This window comes from Juglans microcarpa x Juglans regia, chromosome 7D, assembly GCF_004785595.1.
Source record: "Juglans microcarpa x Juglans regia isolate MS1-56 chromosome 7D, Jm3101_v1.0, whole genome shotgun sequence".
Lineage (NCBI taxonomy): Eukaryota > Viridiplantae > Streptophyta > Magnoliopsida > Fagales > Juglandaceae > Juglans > Juglans microcarpa x Juglans regia.
The window spans coordinates 10,261,067-10,283,440 of record NC_054606.1 but is presented as its reverse complement, the minus strand read 5'-3'; the positions used below and the strand labels follow the sequence as shown (position 1 = coordinate 10,283,440).

Below are 22,374 nucleotides of genomic sequence, written 5' to 3'. Positions count from 1 at the left end.
CTTTATGTAATGCATTTCTTCTTTACGTGAAATAAGATTTTTCCTTGAGAACTTCATCTTCTTTCCAGACTTTTACTTTCTTACAAAGGGAAAAATATTATTATTCATGCAACAAAACTATTGATTTTTCTTAAAAATCTAAAAATCTTCCTCTAAAAATTTCTTAAAAGTAAAAAAATATATATTTAAAAACTCAAAGTATCTAATCCTTGTATTCTTCTCGAAGTCCTCCTCAATACTTCTTTTTGTTGTTATATTTTATCTTTTCTACACATTATTTTTTTTTTTCCAATTTTTCCATAAATCTTTTCAGTATACTTCTTTGCAATTAACATTTGTCATATAGTTTTTCTTGCTAAAGAGGAAAAAATATTATCTATTTTTGGTTATCATGTATATATATATATATGTGTGTGTGTGTGTGTGTCACATATCCCTATATTAATAACTTGTTTGTATTTTGAATCATTTTTATAATATATTTATATTTTCTATTGTCCGATGTATATTATGAAAAATTTATTAAAAATCTATTTAACGAGTAATTCTACGTCCCAAAAATAAATTCTAAATAATTTTAAGTTTACAATGATGTTCGGGTATCATAATCATAACTACTTTTAAAGGGTATGTATATGTATGGATCTTCCAATGGAAATGGGTTTAAAGATGCATTTGAATGTTGAACTGAGTTGTGTTGAGTTAAGTTGAGCTCTCTATAAATAGTAGTGAGTTGAAATGGTAGAGTGAGTTCTGTGGGGTCTATAAAAAATGAGTTTAAATATGATTAGATGTTTATATGAGTTTATATGTATTTATAGAAAGTTAAAAAATGTTGTGGGTCCCACGTATAAAGAGGTGTTTAGTTGATAAAAAAAGTTGTGAGTCCCGCGTATAAAGAAGTTTTGAGTTGAGATAAATTTAATGATTTCAGAATTGGATGTTTGGATGTTAAAAGAGATCTAAATCTGAACCGAACTCAGTTGAGTTCAGTCAAGGAACCAAACACAGTTGAAGGCCAAGGGAGGTTTAAGAGCTTGAAGCATGGGGCCTTTTTTTTAAATGAGTTTGGAGATGACGAAGGATGAGTTTGTTGCCTTGTGGAGTTGTTGAGCATGATTGCGTTGGCTGGTTTATTTTTCAGTGTAGTTAAGAGTCACTTCCATGGTATTATTTTTTGGTAATGATCGGTAGGAATAGACAATTGAAACCGGCTTGAACTTGTTCTTTTGGCGTGAAATCCGTTAGTTAAATATACAGAAATATTTGCATTGTTGAATATTAGGTTAAGAGTAATGATAGTACAACATTTTATATAACTATATTTTAAATTGAACATATTTATGTTAAATGATATTTATTTTACAAGTTATTTTTATAAGGATATCCATTATTTTAAATAAGATTGCAAAAATGATTATATGTAAATCATTTTTTCTTAGGTTAATTACAGTCTCGAGTATCCATTGTTAGAATAATTAAAGGTTTAAGAACATCTCTAAGCAAATGGTCTATACTATGTCCATGTATATTTTACCCTTTGTTATTTTTAAAAATATTATTCATTATTTTTTTTCATCTCTTGACGTGACATGAAATCGCGATAGATCAAATAAAAAATAACAAATAATTTTTTAGTCATTTGGTGTTATGTTCGTATATAAACTTTTTGCAACATTTGTTCACAATGTTATTTTATATTGAAGATAGTTATATAAAAATTTGGAATCCAAATAAAAAAAAGTTAAACATTTTTTAAAAGGACACTACTATATTAGTTGATTGTAAAATAATTAAATCATTTTGAGGCAACTATTTAATAATATTTTAATCACTTTTCATTTGCTTCTTTCCATAGTTAAAAGAAGAGAAAGATTATTTCTCGTCATTTTAATTCTCATATTCTTATACGTTGGATTATGTAATATCGAGTAATTGATAGATAAATGAATATAATAATATTTTTTTTACTACAAACTTGCAATGCGATTTCATAGACCACATATGAAATTAATGGTTTCTTTTGAGCTATGAACATAAATCGCCAAAAGCTCCTAAAGGTATAAAATGACAAATGAATTGATTTGTTGTCTCTTGATATTTTTAATTAGAGTTGTAAAGTAAAACTATTGGTGACAGGGAGAAGCTCCTACCTCTCCCTTCTCTCCTCCCTCTATTTTCCATGTTTTTTTTTTTTATGCGATTCTTCCCCTTTCCTTTTAAGTTTTATTCCTCATCGAAAGTTAAATACATCATCATATACTCATAATAAGAATACTCGAGCTCTACAGATGGCCCCGTTTAAATATTATAAGTGTTTCATTTCATCCAATCTCATCATTACATTTTTTTTTAAATTTTTACATAAAATATAATAAATAATTCAATTTTTTCAAATTTTAAAATAATAATAATATATTAAAAAATAATTTTCTAACAATATTTTATTCAACTTTTAATTTTCATTTAAAACCATCTCATCTCATCTCATTATCTAAATCTCACCAATCACCATCGGTGTACAAGCCTCGCGTAGCATTTTATCTAATATTAGTTTTATTTTTTCTCCCTATTTATGAGAAGATTGTTGTCTCTTTTTTCTAAACACTCATTGCTTCGATGACAAGGGTTTGGGGTTCTTCAATGGCTATGTTAATGTAATAGGAACCATTTTATGCTATGAGCTTGAATCACCTCCATATGTTTTCTATGATATTTTTAACTGTTAGCACCTAAATTTAAATATTTTAGAGTGATTGTAGAGGTCCTTAACACCTTTTATATCTTAAAATAAAATTAATATTAATATTATAAGATTAAGGTATTATGTTGTTTTTCTTACATGCATGTAATTATTCTTTATCCATGCCAAAGGCAATCTTTCACCACCAAACCCTCACTGATCTAATAAAATGTCATGAGACTAAGATTAACATGGAATCAGACAATTCTCTTTCAATCAAATCGACCGTGAATTGGGAACAATTTTTTCTCCTAGCCTTTGCTCTCGCTCTGGTTGAGGAGTTTTTTCTTTGCCTTGGGCAAAGTCTGGTCTCCTAGTTTTTACTGAGGAGGTTTTACATTTTTACAAATTGTCTGTGATCTTCCTGAGTAAAATGTCAGAAGAGAACTGCCTTGTGGAACAATCTAAAATTCGTGGATGTAGAGAAGCATGAAGTTGAAGTAATTGAAGTGGAAGAGAAGGCATTGGTGAGACTTGAGAAACTTAGTCTGGTCGGACTGATCATATCAGACAAGACAGTACATAAGCAAGCATTCAGATAAACCATGCTAAGTGTTTGGAAGCTAAAGGGTAGAGTTCAATTTCATGAGGTAGGTGCTAATCTTTTTCTCAATGAATTTCAGCATGAAAAAGATATTCAAAGAGTCTAAATGGGTAAACCTTGGTCTCTTGATAGAAACCTCTTCTGTCTAAATTCTTTTGATGGCTCTTGTTTGCCAAAAGATATTATATTCTCCAAAGAGTACTTATGGATGCAGATACATAACATGTCACTTAGTAGAATGAATCGATGCATAAGAGAGCAAGAAGGAAAAGTGATAGGGGATGTAGTTGAGGTGGATGTAGACGATAATGGTATTAGATGGGGTCCTTACCTTAGGGTCAAAGTTCACTTGGATATCATCAAACCTCTCCTAAAAGGTTGCCTTGTCAATATTAAAAGCAATAAAGTCTGGCTTACTTTCAAATATGAGAGGTTGCCCAATTTTTATTTCAAATGTGGCATTATCAAACATGAAGAATCAGGCTGTTTAAAGGTATATTTAGCCAAAACTATACAAGATAGAGATCAAAATCAATATGGAGCCTGGCTTTGAGCATCTACTAAAAAAGCTAGCACCAATCCCAGTAATAATGGCAATGGTAGTAAGGCGAACTTTGGTGAAAGGCAGAAAGGTCAACAGGAAGAAGATGCTAATGTTGCAAGGAACTTACTCATATATGGTACAAATTCAAAAGGCAAAGAAGACTTGACTAAATTATTAGCTCCAACAGAAAAAGGTATTAATTACCATATTGAGGACATAACTGAATATCAAAATAGAATCACCAACATGCTAACGAAAAAGGAAAGAAAAGAAGATGTGAAAAAAAAGTTGTTAAGGAATTTAGAATCTGCACTAAATTAGGAATATGAGTCAGACACATCAAATATGGAAACTGTCAACACAGAGGAATATCCACATATGCATGAAGATATGATCTACCTTGATAACCCTTTATATTGTGAGATTACTAATTCTAAAGTTGGGCTGGATCAACATGTGACTCATAATGGGAGAGGGAAAAGTGTAATGAGGACCCCCCAAACTAAAACAAAGATAAATAAAAAGACTCAAGAGGCCCCTATCTGCATGAAAGCTCAACATGGTCCAAAGAGTAAACTACTCAACTCTTTAAGTGGAAAAGAAGAGCAAGAGCTATAAAGGAATCTATTAGTAATGAAGGTGCTGGAAGTGGCCATACTCAAAAAAGGATGACCCCCCCCCCCCCCCCCCCCCCGGGATTAGAAAGGAAAGAGTTTCGAGGGGAGAAATTACTACCCCAACAACTAAGAAATGTAATGTAAGTTCTATTCTACTCTTTAGGAATTGGACATGTAGATATATTGGTGAATGCTGATAGCCAACCCCGCTAGTATCAATGAATCTCTTAAGTTGGAACTTTTGAGTGTTTGGGAACCCTCGAATAGTTCGATTCCTTAGTCATCTGATTAATGAAAAGTGCCCCAACATGATTTTCTTCGTGGAGACTAAATGCACTAAGGATAAAATGGAGTCTATCAAGAGGAAATTGAACTTTGATCTTGTTTTGATGTGGCCAGTTTGGGTAGTGGTGGAAGGTTATACCTACGTTGGAAACATGAGACTAAGGTTGCTTTAATTAATTATACCAGATGGCACATTATTGCAAGAGTAACTGAGAAACATTGAGATTTATCTTGGCAGTTGACAAGCTTCTATGGTAATCTGAGGACCACTCATAGAGATAACAATTGGAGATTGTTGAAACACGTGAAACTAGAGGAGGATTTCCCATGGATTTGTTTTGAAGATTTTTAATGAGATCACCAACCAGCATGATAAGTTTGGCGTTGCTATAAGGTCTTACAAACAAATGGAGGCATTTAGGGATACTTTGAATTTCTGCTCACTTAGTGACATTTTTACAATAGGATATAAGTATACTTGGTCAAACAACAAGAGATGCTCAAACTTCACTAAGAAAAGACTTGATAGAGCAGTAGCTAATCCTATATGGCATCAAACATTTCATGGTGGTAGCTGCTTTGTTATGCCAACTCAAAGATCAGACCACCGCCCTCTCCTTATTTTAGCCTCAAGTACAAATCACAATAGTTGGAGAAGAGGAAGAATATTCAGATATGAAGAAACTTAGGCCTTGAAGGAAGATTGTGCAAGAACCATTGTTGATGCTTGGGGCAACAATACTATCACAGAAGCAAGCATCCCAAACATCACAACAAGAATTCAGAATTGTAGAGAAGTGCTTAAGAAATGGAATGTAGGTGTTGTTCTTAATAATCATATAGCTATTAAAGGCAAAATCAAGAGTCTAGGACAACTACAAGATACAAGAGTTGGTGATCATTCTGTAGCTATCCAACAGCTAAAAAAGGAGGTGGATTTAATGCTAGAGAAGGAAGAATTAAAATAGAAACAAAGGGCTAAAAAAAGGCTCCAACATGGTAATAAGAATACCAAATTCTATCACATGTTTGCAAAGCAAAAAAGGAAGACCAATATGATTACCCATGTTCAGAATAATCAAGGCATTCTTATCAATGATCCAGTGAGAATTGGTGAAGTATTCACAATTATTTCTGTCGATCTCTTTACCACTTCTTCTCCTAACAATTTGTTTGATATTCTATATGCTATGACTTCTCGAGTAACAGAAGAGGTGAATCACAAACTTTTGCAAGATTTCACATACCAAGATGTCAAAAAGGCTGTTTTTCATATGTCCCCTCTCAACTCTCCAGGTCCAAATGGTTTTCTAGGTCTTTTTTATCAACAAAACTGGGCCACAGTTGGTGAAGATGTCTGTAAATTTGAGTTGAAATTTCTCAATCAGGGTGGTTCACTACAGAAGATAAACGACACATTCATCACTCTCATCCCAAAAGTAAAGGATTTAAAGAAGGTCTTAGACTATAGACCTATCAACTTGTGCAATGTGATCTACAAGATAAACTTATGCAATGTGATCTACAAGATAGTGGCCAAGGTTCTAGCCAATAGATTAAAACTCATCCTGCCTGATATCATCTCATCCAACCAAAGTGCCTTTGTTCTTGGCAGATTGATATCTGATAATATTCTAGTGGCATATGAAGCTTTGCACACTATGAGAACTCGAATGGCTAGAAGATTTGGATATATGACTCACAAGCTAGACATAAGTAAAGTCTATGATCGTGTGGAGTGGAACTTCCTTGCAGCTGTAATGAGTAAAATGAGCTTTAATTAGAAGTGGATTGATTTGATGATAAAACGCATAAACTCTATATCCTATTCAATCCTCGTTAATGAGAACACTCAGCACCCTTTCTAGCCCTCAAGAGGTATTAGACAGGGGGTCTTTTTTCTCCATACATTTTCATATTATGTGTTGAAGCCCTCACTTTTTTGCTCAACCAGGCAAAGGAAAGAAAAATTATTTTTGGAGTCCAAATTGGAAAGAGCCATCTGTGCATTAACCATCTTCTGTTTGCTGATGATAACCTCCTTTTTGGCAAAGCAAATTCACTGGAATGGAATCAACTGTAACACATTATTTATGTTTATGAACATGCCTCAAGTCAAATGCTAAACAAGGTTAAGACTTATATCTTTTTTAGCAGAAATACTCCTCCTGAAGCTTAAAACAATTTTGTAAAGATTACAGGAATCAAAAGATTCAAAACCACGGTCTCCTATGAAAAGTATTTAGGACTGGCTGTAGTTGTTGATAGATCAAGAACCTTAGCTTTCCATTCTCTTATTGTCAAGATCTGGACTCGAATGACTAAATGAAAGACCAAGTTTTTATCTTTAGCAAGAAAAGAAATCATTCTCAAGTCTGTCCTCCAAGATATCCCCACTTACACTCTGGATATTTTTGCTTCCTTTGTCAATTACAAATTGATTAATGAAGAAATTCTGGTGGAGTTACAATGAAGATCAATCCAAAATTCACTGGGTGCAATGGAATCAATTGGGGCTTTTCAAAAGCTTAGGAGGGTTAGGCTTCAAGAATCTAAGAAGCTTTAACATGACTATGCTAGAAAAGCAAAGTTGGAGAATGCTACAAAGCCCTGAGTCATTGCCTACTTGTATCTTCAAACAAAAATATTTTCCAACTTTTGATTTTCTAGATGCAAATATTGGAAGTAAACCCTCTCTGGTGTGGAGGAGTATTATGATAGAGGCCAACAATTATTGAAGCAATGATTGATATGGAGAATTGAAAATGGATAGAAAGTTAAAATTTGGAAAGATAGATAGATTTCAAGACCAACCACTCATTTGATCCAGTTTCCCATATTTGAGTTAGATGCTGATGCTAAGGTTTCTAAATTGATAGATAATGACAGTAAATGGTGGAAGGAGCATTTGATTCAAAAGGTTTTCTCATCTCAAGGTACTGAATTAATAAAAAAGTATCCCCATCAATCTAGGAGATAGAGAGGATCAACTGGTATGATATTATACTAATAATTAATGTTCAATTTTCAGTGAAAAGTGCATACCATTTACACAGGATGCCGTCAACTCGAGCTGCAGGTAAATCTTTAGAAGGAAGTAATACTAAAGGGCCATGGAAAGCCATTTGGAGATTAAAGGCTAGTTTGGGTAGCACTACTATTTATTATTTTATTATTACTTTTCATTACTATTCACTGTTATTCAATATTTTATCATTATTTTTTCACTACTATTCACAGAATATTTGAGATCACCTCACTATCCAAACACAATCTAAAAGTTCTCAATGTAGTTAAAATATTCATACGGAGAGCTTGCAAAAATGCTCTCTCCATTGCATCCAATTTGAGTAGAAGGAACGTTATTAGGGATGATACATGCATCATATGCAAAAAGGTAGCTGAAACTGTGGGTCATGTCCTATGGTGCTGCATAACTTCTAAAGATGTTTAGAATCAAAGTTGCTACAAACTCCAAAAAATGACTTTGCAAAGTGAATACTTTCTGGAGATATGGGATCAATGGCTTCACAAACTAATGAGAATGAATTAGCATAGGCATCCATAACTACTAGATTGATTTGGACAGGATTTAGGTTCCTCATGGGAAAGGCTTTAATCATCCAATCTTCATTATCATGCAGGCTAGGGAGGATCTTCAAGATTTCCAAAGTTCTCAAGACCAACACCTGACTTAAAGCTCCCAATCCCTGCAAGCTACTCAAGTATGAGAAAAGCCTCCTGCATGGTTCTACAAAGTGAATTGGGATACTGTAGGACAAATAACAGGTACTCTTCAAGCAACCAGAGTGCTAAATGCCACTGCTTTTCTAGCCGAAACTTATGCTGTCACGGTGGCAGCTACCTTCAGTCAGGATCTTGGCCTCATGAACCTTAGAGTGCGTTTGGACGTTAAAGTGAGTTGAGTTGATAAAATATTATTAGAATATTATTTATTATTATTATTATTGTTTTGAAATTTGAAAAAGTTGAATTGTTTATTATATTTTGTGTTGGGATTTAAAAAAGTTATAATGATGAGTTGAGATGAGTTGTGTTTCCAAACGAAGCCATACTTAAAGGGGATGCGCTTCATGGTTTTCTCAAGGAGACTAACAACTGGAGCCAAGTTGGCTTGCAAATTGAGGGTATAAGAGCTTTGTTAAATTTGTCGTCATACTGGTCAATTCAGCATGTAAAACATGAGGTAAACTCTGCTACTCATAGGCTTGCCAAGGATGCTTTAAACTTTCATGAATATTTGTTAGATATTGAGAAAATTTCTGATTTTTATTTTGTTTTGAAAGAAATGATGTAATTCTTTCAATAAAACTAATTGTTTCTAAAAAAAAAAAAAATAATAATAATAACATGGGTCCATTCTCACTTCCGATATTTCTCAATCAACATGTAAATGTCGGGCAAATAATCAATCACTGTCGCCGACTCGCCGGGAATCAAACCACAGTGACGTGGCACGCATCCGAGGCGGCTGAGTGGTTGAAAGTTGGAGAGATCCGACACTGGAGAACCCGGTTCCTGAACCGAGAAAACCGAAACCACATACCCGGAATTTAGCCAAAACCCAAGGGCATTTCAGTGGAAAAGTTGTGTTATAATAATATTTATAATGGACAGCGACGCAGAGCAGAATAGAAAGAAAAAGCCATCCAAACGCAGCAGCTCTCTCTCTCTCTTCGATACGCCTCTCTTGTGGTTCTCTCTTTCTCTATCGTGCGCTTCTCACACAATCTCATCCTCGCAGATTCGTTCCCCTTCTCGATCCCTCAACTGTGTAAGTCTTTCAGCTCGAATCTCAAACCCCTAGTTCCTGGATCCTTCCTCTTTCTTTCTAAGATCCCCAATTTTTATCCTTTTTTTTTTCTTTTGTATTCCAAACCTCAACCTGCTTTAATCTATATATTTTGGGGGCAATTGGAGATGTTTTATGTTACACTCACTTCCAGATTTGTGTCCGTTTTGCTTGTTTGTTTCGGATTATGTGTTCTGCATGCCAACAATTCTGATTAGAACTTCGGTCATTTTTTTTAATCTAAATACTTATTTAATATAGTTTAATCTGTGGGGATTTTTCCTTTTTGACTTTTTTTAATGATATGTGTAACCTTTGTGGCGATGTTTATTTGATCGATTTCTAGATTTTCGTTCAATTTTTTTTTTTTAACAGTTAGCCGCTAAATGCTGATACGTTGAATGGATAGGGCTTTTAGGATGTGAATTTGGATTTTTTTCAAAGGAGCGTCTCAAGTGGCTTGAAAATGTATTTTGGGTTAGATTTGATGTTTTCTACTGTTTTTGTAACTTTTGGGTTGGTTTCACTCCTTTTTTTTTTTTTTTTTAATGTTTCTGTGAAGTTTTTATTGCTTGATAAGTAGTATGTATTGGTAATTTCCGGCTTTCAAATTTTGCCTTCTAGTTTCGTTAATACTTGATACACTATTAAAGAGAAAGGGAAGTAAGATTTTAAATTGTGTTTTTATTTTATATCGTTTTTAAGACGGAGGAGAAAGACTGGGGCTATTGCCTATCCTTATTATCAGTAAAAGTTTGTTTATTGATACAAAAAAAGGAGAAAGATTGACCTTGGACCCTTGTTATTTTGAAGGTTTTAAATTTGCAGTTGTTACTGTCTACCAAAGCAACCTTAATGAATTTGTTTGCATATATACTATGTTCCTTTAATATTTGGTCTGGGCATGCTGGTAAACTTGATGCTGATTCCACATTATCATTTTGTGCTTTCTCCAGATTGTTTCAGGTAATCATGAGTGATGAGGGAGAAAAGACTTGTCCTCTCTGCGCAGAAGAAATGGATTTGACTGATCAGCAGTTGAAGCCATGTAAATGTGGTTATGAGGTTTGAGACTATGTATTACTTTTCTTTGTAGACAGTTTTAGACTGGGTAGATTAACTAACTATATTTATTTGAGTCTATATTTTATTAAGTATATCGAGCTGTTTTTCCTTTTCTAATCCTTGTTCACTACAGAGGCACAATCATGTGCATATTTATCCTGTGCTCTTGCAAAACATTTTCCTTTTATCATCTTACCAATAGAGCCAGAAATAAATGAAGTATGCCCTGGATGAGTTTGAAGAATATGTTGCACTTTCTACATTCTCTTGGCCTTAGTTGTAATACTATATATTTGCTGCTTTGTAATTCTTATCTAGCTGTGTCAACATTTCTGGTGTCAACCATATAATTTTTTTAATGCTTCTATTAATATTTGCTTTTCTTAATTCTCTACTGAAAATTTGTCCGCTTATATGCAGATATGTGTTTGGTGCTGGCATCACATCCTGGACATGGCTGAAAAGGATGAGACGGAGGGGCGGTGTCCTGCCTGTCGCTCCCCTTATGACAAGGAAAAGATTGTTGGGATGGCTGCAAACTGTGAGAGGTGGTTATTCTATGAATAGTATTTGCTGCTGGCTTAGAATCATTATTAATATTATTAATATTTTTAATGTTGTTTTCATTTTATTTTCTTCAACAGGATGGTGGCTGAAATCAGTATGGATAAAAAAAAGTGTCAGAAGGTTAAATCCAAACCATCCGAGGGACGGAAGCAACTCAGCAGTGTCCGTGTGATTCAACGGAACCTTGTATACATAGTCGGCTTGCCTCTAAATCTGGCAGACGAAGATGTAGCCTCTCTGTCTCTCTCTCTAATCTCTATCTCATTATGTTTGGTTGACTTCTTTTGAGGAGTGAATGAGTATTTTTTAATGTTTTGTGCAGCTTCTCCAAAACCGTGAATATTTTGGTCAGTATGGCAAGGTTTTAAAAGTGTCCATGTCTCGGACAGCAGCTGGTGTAATTCAACAATTTCCAAACAGTACATGTAGTGTGTAAGTCTCATGTCTTTTGTTTTCGATTGGTTACTCAACACCATGTAAACTTAGAGCTGTAATCAATCCAAGCTGAGGCGATCTTTTGGGTTATGAGTCAAGCTTGACTTAAAAATCGAGCTTGACTTAGAACTCGAGCTCAAGCCGAGTCGAGTTATTTTCAAGTTTGCTCATGATCTTTTTGAATATTTTCTATTTATTTATTTTTGAATGAAATCAAATAATTCATAATTCAAAATTGCAAAAAGATTATGAAATTTAAGGAAATTTTTATAACTAATATATAGGCCCTATATTGAATTATAAGATTATAAAAATTTTATGAATGAATAAAAAGTTGGAACTAAAAAAGTTTCCTTACACCTTTTTAAATCTCAACCTAAGGAGTTACAAATGGGATAACAATAATAAAAATTAGATGAAAGAGAAACAAAATTCTATAATATGTAACTACACTGTAGACTAATTATAAGCATTTTATATAATTTATTCGTTACAATATGTAACTGGTTGGTATTTATCCCTAATAACCTTATTTTATGTCTACCAATCAAAAAAAAAAAAAAAAAAACCTTATTTTATATGTCTACATAAGTTACTTGTTAGTAATATATATATAATCTGTATATTTTAGTTTTGCAATGGTGATATGGTGTGTATATGCAACGACATATATCAACATTTCTTATATGGTTCTTACAACAACATATATGAAACTACTAAGTCCTACCTATACTAATTTTTATACATAAAAGTAGCTACTTTTATTTAATTACTTAAGTACTTAACTAACGTATAACGATAGGCTACATTCAATATATATGCATAAATGACTAGGCATAAGTAACTAGGTTATATGCTATATATTTAATTATAAAGGTTACTATACTATATTATTAAATTAAATAGGTATACATACATCTAGATAAGAATATTATATAACAACGTATGAATGAGCTCTATTCGAGTCGAGCTTAATCGAGTATGTATCATTTACTAATCGAGTGGGTTTCTACTTTCACCATCAATTTTTTTTTTTTTTTTTTGTTCACGAGTCAAGCTTGGTTCGAATTTAACCAAGTGTATATTGGGCGAACAATCATATGGACTGGTTCATTTACAGCCCTAATCTTGTAATGAATGTTCTTTGTGTAGTTAGGTATTTTTTAACTTATCAAAAAAATTGTGTTACCTTTGAAGTGTGAAACGACGTTTTCGATTTAATTGCATATTTTTTTGCTATTATTTCTCTTCCCTTATATTATGCTTTTCTAGTTTTTGCCTTTTCCATTTTTCAGGTTTATAGGGTTTTTTTGAGTTATTTGGTTTGTAACATTGTTTTGATTACCTTTGTTCACAGTTTAATGGTATTGTTTTGATTACCTTTGTTCACAGTTTAGTAGTATTGTTCTTACTAAATGCTCATGCATCCAGATATATTACCTATTCAAAAGAGGAGGAAGCGATTCGTTGTATTCAAAATGTACATGGGTTTATTTTGGATGGTAGATCCTTAAGGTATATGCACATATGTTTTTTGAAAAGTACTTCTGTTATCAATGGGTAGCATGAGGATGTGTCATTTTAGTTTAAATCTCAATAACACTTGGAGTATGTGCTAGGGCTTGCTTTGGAACCACAAAGTATTGTCATGCTTGGCTAAGAAATGTGGTATGCATCATTACTTGGTTTATTAGGTCTTATAACTTGCTTTTTAGTTCTCACTTGAGCCTATCTTCATCTAATTGAGTACGGTACATCAATTTGATACAGCCTTGCAGCAATTCGGATTGTCTCTATTTGCATGAGATTGGTCCTCAAGAGGATAGTTTCTCTAAAGATGAAATAATTTCAGCATATACGAGGTAAATGTATAAGTTGTGCATTTGATATTTCTGTTTTCAGAAACGTTGTTCTTGTTATTAGCTTGGTGTCACTTAGGTAATGTCCATTTATTGTGATTTTCCAAGGGTACGGCAGCAAGAGCTAATTGAGTGTGAGCATGCATCTGCAACTTTCTTTCTCTTTGATAGAAATTGTGATTGACAATGCACGATGGAATTTTCATGTGATTGGTTATAAGCACCTTGGTTTTGAAAGAAATCTCGTCTCTGGTCTCATCCCATGATGTAGCCCAGTGTCTTTTGAAAACCTTCCTCATTATGGTAATAACTATATATGTGAAACCTAAATGTCAGAAAAGATGGGGATGCTAGACCATTTCTGGACTTGGTTAATTGACACAATTGGAAATTTGACGGGATGCATGCTAAAATAAGATTAGCATCTGAAGAATTTTAGTGTTAACGAGTCATGCCTTTTGTTGTTTATTAAATAGAAATTGCACATTATTGTTAAACATAGCATATGAAGTTGGAATTTCAACGTTTGAAGAGAAAATTTACAGTATGAAATGGCTTGTAATGGACTTGAAAATTTGATATCACTTGTGTTGGGTATTGATCTTACAAAAATATTTTGAATGAGGTTTTTTGCTTTGTGCCGTTTGATCTTTATGTGGTGTCTTACCTATAAAAAAAAAAAAAAATCTTTACATGGTGTCTTTATTGGACGATTAATTAACTTACATAGTGGTTTTAAAGGAGTCGAGTTCAACAAATTACTGGTGCCACAAACAATTTGCAGCGACGTTCCGGGAATTTGTTACCACCACCAGCAGATGAATATTATATTAACAGTTCCACTTCAACTGGAAAGCCCATTGTCAAAACAACTAGTGTAAGACCAGATGCCATAAGTTATGCATTTCACTTTGCTGCTGTCATCATGAAGTCATAGGCATTTGCTTTACACTAAGTAACATATTGCAGAGGGAATTTGCTTTATTGTTGTCATTATCACATTGATCTATGTTAGTTACACAGTTCAATACATGTGAAGGGCTTTTGCATGCCATTATATCACGATTTGGCGTATCAGATGTTCCCAACAAGCCTATTGTTGGACTGGTACCTGTTTGTGGTGTATGAGAGAAGAAGAGTTGTGACTTCCATTTGTAATGATCATTCCTATAGTTGTGTGTGGGTGTGAGAATTTTTCACTCCTTACTTTTTTGTTGGATGTCTCTCTAAGATTGGTTAGACACATTATACCACACATTAGATGTACACTTCATTTTCTTCAAGGAAATGGAAGATGACTTATCGAGACACTCATGGCATCCAACACATACCTAAGTGCGTATAACAAATTGCATATGATTGGTGATGCTACTTTTTTTTTTCAGAATAATGGTTGGACCAAAATCCTGGAGAGATACAAATGCACGCGTTATATCTAGTATTTTGTGATATCCAGTTTTTACATAAAAAATGATGTGAAAATATTCTGTTTTCTGAATGAGATGTATGAGTCTCCCCTTAAGTCCAAGCAACACGGGAATAAGTGAATAGTGCCACGTACAATATTGTCTACATTTGGATATGTAGAACCCATGCCCTATGAAGTAACATTTTAACTTGCAGTATCTTGAATATTAGGCTATATAATTATCATGATTTGATTACATTTTACTAGCAGAATATTGCAAGTGTTGTTAGAAGTTCTCCACCAAATGGAAGTTCTGGTAGATCCATTGCTCTTCCTGCTGCGGCCTCATGGTATGCACCAATTATTGTCATTTATTTTGTTGGTGACAATTACTAGAACCAAAGTTTGTATTATTTGTTCCAGGGGAATGCGAACTACTGATGGCCATCTGCCAGCTTTCAGTATATCAAGTACAAACGGACCTTCTAAGCAGAAACCTGATACAGTTGCTAGTACATTGGCATTTCCATCAGCAGTTACAGGCTTAGCTCAGGCTTCCACATTAAATAGTGATGTTGGCAAGAGGCCAACACCGAATGAAGATATTCAAACTATGAACCAAACAAGTAAGGAATCATTAAACCTTTTGAAACAGCATAGAATTATGGATTCTCCAACCAACCCATCCAAGAAACTTGCCACACCGGATGGAACTCGTGCTTCTTTAACATTGAGCAGTGACTTCGCTTGTCCACCAGCATCTGTGGACAATGATAGAGGTATTAGTCTGCCACCAGAGACTACAAATTCTGCTTATAGTGAGGAGTCCTGCGGTTCTACCACTGAAAAATTAGGGGTTGAAAGTGATAGACAGATCCAGAACTTATGCTCTGATATGTCGTTAATAAGTATTGATAGAATTGCCAGAGATGAACATGCTGTTGCAGTCAGACCTCATGATTCACTTTATGATCCGATCTTGATTAAAGAACCTGGAAATCAAGGGTTGCAGCAAGATTATGCTGAGCAAAATAGAGAACCTTTAATCTCAACAGTTGGTAAAGCTACTGCCATGAATGGGGTGTATGTATCGAGAGAACAATATGACTGTAAATCAGATTCACGTACTCGAGGAATACAAGATACATCTTCTGAAGTTGAAGATGATATACTATCTTTTGAGAGTCAAAGACTCAAGGATCCAGAAGTTGTAAGTAGGTCTACTTATCTAACCAATTTGGGTAATTCGTTCCATGTTTCAAGGTCTCACCCACTTCAGCATGGTGAGGATTATGGTGCACTTAGTTTAAATGCCGATCGTCCGATATCTGTGGATAATAGAGTTAACGATGGTTCGCTTCTACATTCATCTAGCATTTCAGTGATTTCTAATGCTTTCCCTGAGAACTTGGTCAACAATGCCTCTGGTTTGGATATGACCTTGGAGCATTCCTTTTTGCATCCAAATGACAATAAAGGGAAGCAAATGGGAAGTTTCCTGGGTGGTGTGACGAATAATGAGGGCAATGCTGCTGGTTTAGATAAAGGAGAGAGCAGTATAATCTCAAATATATTATCAATGGACTGTGACACATGGGGTGAGTCGTTGGCATCCCCTCAGAATCTGGCTAATTTGTTTAGGGAAAGTGATAAACAGTCTGGTTCTCGCATAATATCAGGTTCCTGGAAAGCACCAAACAACAATCAGTCCAGGTTTTCTTTTGCAAGGCATGAGGAATCGAGAAGTCAACCTTTTGATGTACAGCAATCTTTCGATGCCTTTGAGCAATTGCCAATGAGCCGATCATTCAGCCAGTATTGTGGTGGAAGAGATTTGTATTTGGACAAACAAGGGATTGGCAATGGCTTCTCTTCCCGAAATTTTGAAGAATCTGAGAATCTTGCCAACATTCATCCCGTTTTCTCTCCTAATAAACTTTCTGGTGAGTCTTATTTAGTTTCCTGAACTTTTGATTTACTTGCTGTTATTTATATTGGTGGGTTTCAGTCATCTAATTGCAGCTTCTGCTTTTGTGCAATCTTCTATTGATTACATTCTGTGTTGTCTAAGGTTTGGGGTTGGAAATCAACTAAATGACGAGCTTAATTTACCAATATTTTTCAGGTGTTTCTAGAGCACAAATTTCTGCCCCACCTGGATTCTCTATGCCAAGCAGGGCACCGCCACCGGGTTTTTCCTCTAGCAAGAGAATGGACCAGGCATTTGACCCCATGACTGGTTAGTTTTATATATTGTTTATCCTGATGTTTAACTAGGTTTTTTACATCTCTTCCATGTTCATATGATTAGGTAATTTACTTTTGTCTTTTACTTGTCAGGGAATCATTTGCTTGACACATCCTCCTTGTTGAGAAACTCATATCAGACGATGCCCACTGGAAATATTGTTAATACTGGTGATATTGAGTTTATGGATCCTGCAATTTTGGCTGTGGGTGAAGGGAGACTGCAAGGTGGGCTTAACAATCCAGGCTTAGACATGAGATCTACTTTCCCTCCACAATTAAGTGCCTTTGAAAATGACTCCAGATTTCAGCTATTGATGCAAAGCTCGCTGTCCCCACAGCAGAACAGGAGATTTGCTGACATTGATGATAATTTTTCACATCGTAGCAATTCTTATGGCCTTTCTACAAGGCTTGCGGATCAATCACAAGCGAGCAACCTATCCCCTTTTGCTGCACAGATGTCCCTCCAACAGTCTAGAAATGCACTTATGTCTAATGGGCACTGGGACAGTTGGAATGAAGTTCAAGGTGGGAATGGTCTGGGTATGACAGAGCTCCTAAGAAATGATAGGCTGGGGTATAATAAATTTTATACTGGCTATGAAGATTCAAAGTATCGGATGCCGAGCTCTGGTGATCTCTATAACAGGACATTTGGGATGTGATTCTTGTCAGGATGATACTTTTTGCATGGCTGGCAGTGCTTAAACTAAACATGAAAATAATCTTGTGCAATTTGGTAGCGCCATATTGAGGGGATGTCACTGACTCACAATTCATAACCGATCTCAACAGTCCGATGAAGTGCCAAAAACTCCTGAAAGATATGGGGTCTGGCTGCGATCGGGTAAGTACCAAACTCTTTTAAACCCTGGGTATATATCTGTCTTAGAGTGGCTACATGTTTTGTGGCAGAGTTTGTGAGCATGTACTGTTTCTCTTCCCTGTGGAAACACATACTTTTCCCTTCTCTCTCCCTCCTCTTCCCCCTATCTGAATGCTTTTTTAGGTCTTGTATTCAGAAAATTGTTGGCAGCAGATGTGTCTGCAGCCTACTTTTAAGTTGCAAAATCTGATCTCAAAATTTTCAAACGGAATGAAGACTGATTTCTTAGTAATGGCTTGAATGCTTGCCGATTATCTGGTATAATCTGCCGGGGATAATGTTATTGTAAACAACTTAGACCCCTCATTTGGTTTCACAGATAGTGTCAACCCATCTCATCCTATCCCATCTCAACATCTAAATACCATTCAAACACAAACACTTTAATTTCAAATTTTCAAATTTTTCATCTAATCATTACCTAATTATTACAACTAGGGGTGTAACCGGTCCGGTCCGGTCCGGTTTTGGACAAAATTTAGGACCGAACCGGTATGTACCGGTTTTGTATTGTTCAAAACCGATTACGCACCGGTTACTTTCCTAAACCGGTATCTCCGGTTTTACCGGCTTCCAGTCCAGTCCGGTCCGGTTTTCCGGTTTTTTAAAATGTAAGTTTGTCATTAAAAAATAAAAATCTGTTAATAAAAAAAAACTGCTCAAAAAATCTGTTCTAAAAATCTGTTCCTATTACAAAATTTGCACTACTAAAAAAATCTGTTTTGGTAAAAAAATATGTTTTAGTTATAAACTTATATATTAGTATAGCTATATAATATATTAGACTATATAATAGTATTAATATTATACTATTAGTATAGTTATATATTAGTATTAGTCAAACTTATATATTAGTATAGGTATATAATATATTAGACTATATATAATATAATTTAATATATATATTTTATGTTTAAAGCATATGATCAATTAAATTTTAATCTTGAAGATTAAAATTTTATTTTATAAATTATAATAACATTATCTTATATATAATTATATTAATAACATATAATCAAACAAATTACAAATATTCATATTGAAGATTAACATTTTATGTTATAATTTATAAATTATAATATGAAATTATTTCATATATGATATATAATTATATATATTATATATAAAAATTTCACATATAATTATATATTATATATGAACTTATATATAGAATATTAATTTTTATATTTTTTTCTCCCAACCGGTCCGGTCCGGTTCTGTCGGTTTCGGAACCAGACCAGTTTCGGCCGGTTTGCATAATTCAAGAATTGGTTCCAGACTGGACCGGTTTTCCGGTTTAAATTTACACTCCTAATTACAACTTCTCCAAACTTCTAAATAGAACACAAAAAATAATTCAACTTTTTCAAATTCCAAAACAAAAATAATATTAAGAAATTATATTCTAACAATATTTTGACTTTATAATATTTTTATTCAATATTTTCTCTCCAATTTTCTGAAATCTCTTAAAACATTTTAACTCAAATCATTTCATTATTATTCACAAAGTATCTTACTATTTAAATATTTTTTATTTTATCTCATTTGTGTAGCCAAACTAGATTTTAGTATTCTTTGTTATTGTCAGTTGGTATCATCTGATAGATTTTGCTTTTATTGCGTCCTATTTATGTGCAGGTGAACTAAGCTGCGATTGTACAAGTCATGTGAAATCATGACATTAATGGATAGAATAGATTTTTGGTGCTGGCTGAATGCTTCAATTGATCAAAAATAGGGTGGCAGATGCTCCAGATGTTCCAAGAGTATTGCTCCCAAAATACATAGATGGAATCTTAACTTCTCTCTTCTTTGACTCTTAACATTCACTGCCTTGTCAATTCTAACAAAATGTGAAATTGGAGGGTGGCCGAGTCCCTCAGACAAGAAATGCCCCCTCAATACAGTTCAAGAATATAACCATCATCTACTCACGTTTCATTTGCATTTTTGTTTCCCGGATCCGGATGTGTGTACATGTCTTAAATTATTTTGACTTTGCCAGACTTTCTTTTTGTCTGAAGAAATGTTGAAAATATCTCTTGATGTATTTTTGTATTAAAAGTGGGTTGTTTGCGTCGGGCTTCTTTAGCATCCAGTTTCCTTCCATTTATAGCTCATAAAATGCTACCCGTTTTTGTAAATATCACTCGGCCGGCTTCTTTGCAACCTTGCCAAGTTGTGCCAAATGTAGATCTATTTTTCTACAATAAGAAGGTCTCAATAACCAGTCACTGTTGCCGGGAGGGGTGTTTAGTAAAACGGTAAGACCGAATTGAATTGGGTTCTTAGATCCGATTTTTCTTTATGATCTGTCGGTTTTGGTTTTGAATATCAAAGTTTTCAAGTTTTCGGTTGGCCTTCAGAAAATGATTTATTATTTTTGTAATACATATAAATATACACTATATGAATTATACATATTATAAAGCTATCAGTACAACATACTATTGTGTATAAATATTAATATTGAGTTATTAATTTGATTCTACGTAGTGGTATATTATGACCTAGCTATATAGCATCATTGTAAATATTGTATGATATGAATAAGGGCACGTTTAGACAGACTCAGGATTTTGAAAATGGAAAATTCTATATATTATATTATCATTCTACTCTCATCCCACTTAGCAAGATGTGACACATTTATCACTATCAAATGATCATTTATTATATATTTCTTTATCATCTAAATGTGATGAATGTGCCACATATTACTTAGTATGATTAAAATGAGATGAGAGTGGTGTATAACTTTACTCTTTTCTTTCATTTCTCGAACCTTAATAAAATATTTTTATTTAAATTATTTCATTACTATTCAAAAAATTCTAAAATACTCCGAATGTCCAAACATGTCTTAAATCGAACCGGTCAGTTTGATTTGCCAACATGCTACAAAATAGATCAAACTAAATGCAATCAATTTCACTCCTATTTGCTAGGAATTAAATTACAATTAAGGTTGTCAGGCCCCTCTGTTAATGGGCGAGTGCCCCTGTTTATATGTCGGGGGGCGAATCAACCCCCATGACCTTCCACCCCTCCCTGGGTAAAACCATTGTCCAAAACCAATCGAAAAAAATAAAAATCTAAAATTGTCCAAAGCCAAACTCTGGCAAAGAGAGATACTTGGGGCTGAGAGGCTAATTCGACGATGATGAGAGGAAGAGGGAGAGATAGCGACATGAGTTTGGATGAGGCCCAGAGAGAGAGAGAGAGAGAGAGAAAAGCTGCAGGGAGAAGAGGTGGCCCCGTTTGGATTCGAAAAGTGTTTCATCTCATTATATCTCATATCATCATTACAATTTTCTCAAATTATCACACAAAATATAATAACCAATTTAATTTTTTCAAATCTCAATTCAACTTTTACAAATTTCAAAATAAGAATAATATTAAAAAATAATATTTTAATAATATTTTTTTCTAACTTTCATCTAAAATCTAAAATCATCTTATCTCATATTTGAATCTAAACCAACACTAAGTTATTAAACAAAACCTAATAAAAATAGACGTCGTTAGTTCTCCTCAAAATGAAAAAATTACTTTTTAAATATATATCTTATATATAATAAGTGCCAATAAGCTGGTCTTGGTTCATCTTTTTTTTTTTCCAATTTTATCCTTCATTTGTATTTCTTTCCCGTTTCTGTCCCTCAGCTCTGTTATTTATACCCATTTTGCCGCTACTTTTTTAGTTGTTTTCCCTTCCATCGGTTTGTTTTTTGTTTTATTCTTGATTTTACGTTTCTGCCCTCATTTCCATGAACGGTGCCTTTATATCAAAGGGCTTTATATCAGAGGTCTGCTTCTCAATTCTTTTCAAATATGTCCCTGCTTTTCTCATTCTTTCTTACGCTCAGTCTATTACTTTTTTTTTTTTTTTTTGAATTTCAGTCTATTACTTCTTTCTTCTTTTACTCCTGATTTTATAACCAAATTTAATCATTTTTACTTTCTGGTTTTCCTTTGCAGATTAACAATATTGTCTTCTTACATGAAATCATACTGAACTATGATCTCTGAATTTTTGCACTATGATCAAATAGATCATACGGATATACATGATAGAAAATAAAACCCAAACAGACTCAACAATATCTTGCATTTCTATAACTTCAGTAATAAAATCATGCTCATATACATAAAACCAAACCAAATTCAAACACAATTTTTAATACATTATCCCTTCTGTAGCTTTTTTCTCACTTTTTCTTCTGTTTATAATAATATCGTTGAGATACTCGACGATTATAAAAATCGGTCGCATGCATCTCAAAATTGTGACTTGGTTCTCATAAATTGTTGTATTATAATTATAAACATTATGCATATCATGTGTATAA

At 33.8% G+C, this 22,374-nt stretch overlaps 1 protein-coding gene and 2 long non-coding RNA genes across 4 annotated transcripts; 1 reads left to right on the top strand and 2 right to left on the bottom strand.

Annotated features, from left to right (window-relative positions):
* Window positions 1-515: 515 nt before the first annotated feature.
* On the bottom strand, window positions 516-22,237 carry LOC121239373. Its single transcript, XR_005935295.1, has 3 exons — window positions 22,116-22,237; window positions 6,063-6,066; window positions 516-530 (listed from the first exon to the last, which is right to left on the bottom strand). It is a non-coding gene; the product is annotated as an uncharacterized LOC121239373 (long non-coding RNA).
* LOC121239370 lies at window positions 9,361-20,069 on the top strand. 2 transcript variants are annotated; one of them, XM_041136614.1, is made up of 15 exons: window positions 9,361-9,528; window positions 10,503-10,611; window positions 11,032-11,159; window positions 11,256-11,406; window positions 11,501-11,610; window positions 13,045-13,128; window positions 13,233-13,281; window positions 13,384-13,475; window positions 14,214-14,349; window positions 15,148-15,230; window positions 15,304-16,823; window positions 17,006-17,119; window positions 17,221-17,977; window positions 18,140-18,274; window positions 19,658-20,069. In XM_041136614.1, exons 2-13 carry the CDS (start codon window positions 10,519-10,521, stop codon window positions 17,793-17,795), a joined length of 3,135 nt encoding a protein of 1,044 aa, XP_040992548.1. In that variant the 5' UTR covers window positions 9,361-9,528; window positions 10,503-10,518; the 3' UTR covers window positions 17,796-17,977; window positions 18,140-18,274; window positions 19,658-20,069. The 2 variants fall into 2 exon arrangements, with proteins under 2 accessions (XP_040992548.1, XP_040992547.1); XM_041136613.1 differs by lacking the exon at window positions 18,140-18,274.
* LOC121239375 lies at window positions 12,011-13,122 on the bottom strand. The gene is made up of 3 exons (XR_005935297.1): window positions 12,994-13,122; window positions 12,183-12,958; window positions 12,011-12,141 (listed from the first exon to the last, which is right to left on the bottom strand). It is a non-coding gene; the product is annotated as an uncharacterized LOC121239375 (long non-coding RNA).
* Window positions 22,238-22,374: the final 137 nt, after the last annotated feature.

Coding starts and splice junctions, on each gene's coding strand:
- LOC121239370 (XM_041136613.1), top strand. CDS start 10,519: ATGAGTGATGAGGGAGAAAAGACTTGTCCTCTCTGCGCAGAAGAAATG. Junction 11,611..13,044: donor CCAAACAGTACATGTAGTGT/GTAAGTCTCATG, acceptor TCATGCATCCAG/ATATATTACCTATTCAAAAG. Junction 17,120..17,220: donor GGCATTTGACCCCATGACTG/GTTAGTTTTATA, acceptor TTTACTTGTCAG/GGAATCATTTGCTTGACACA.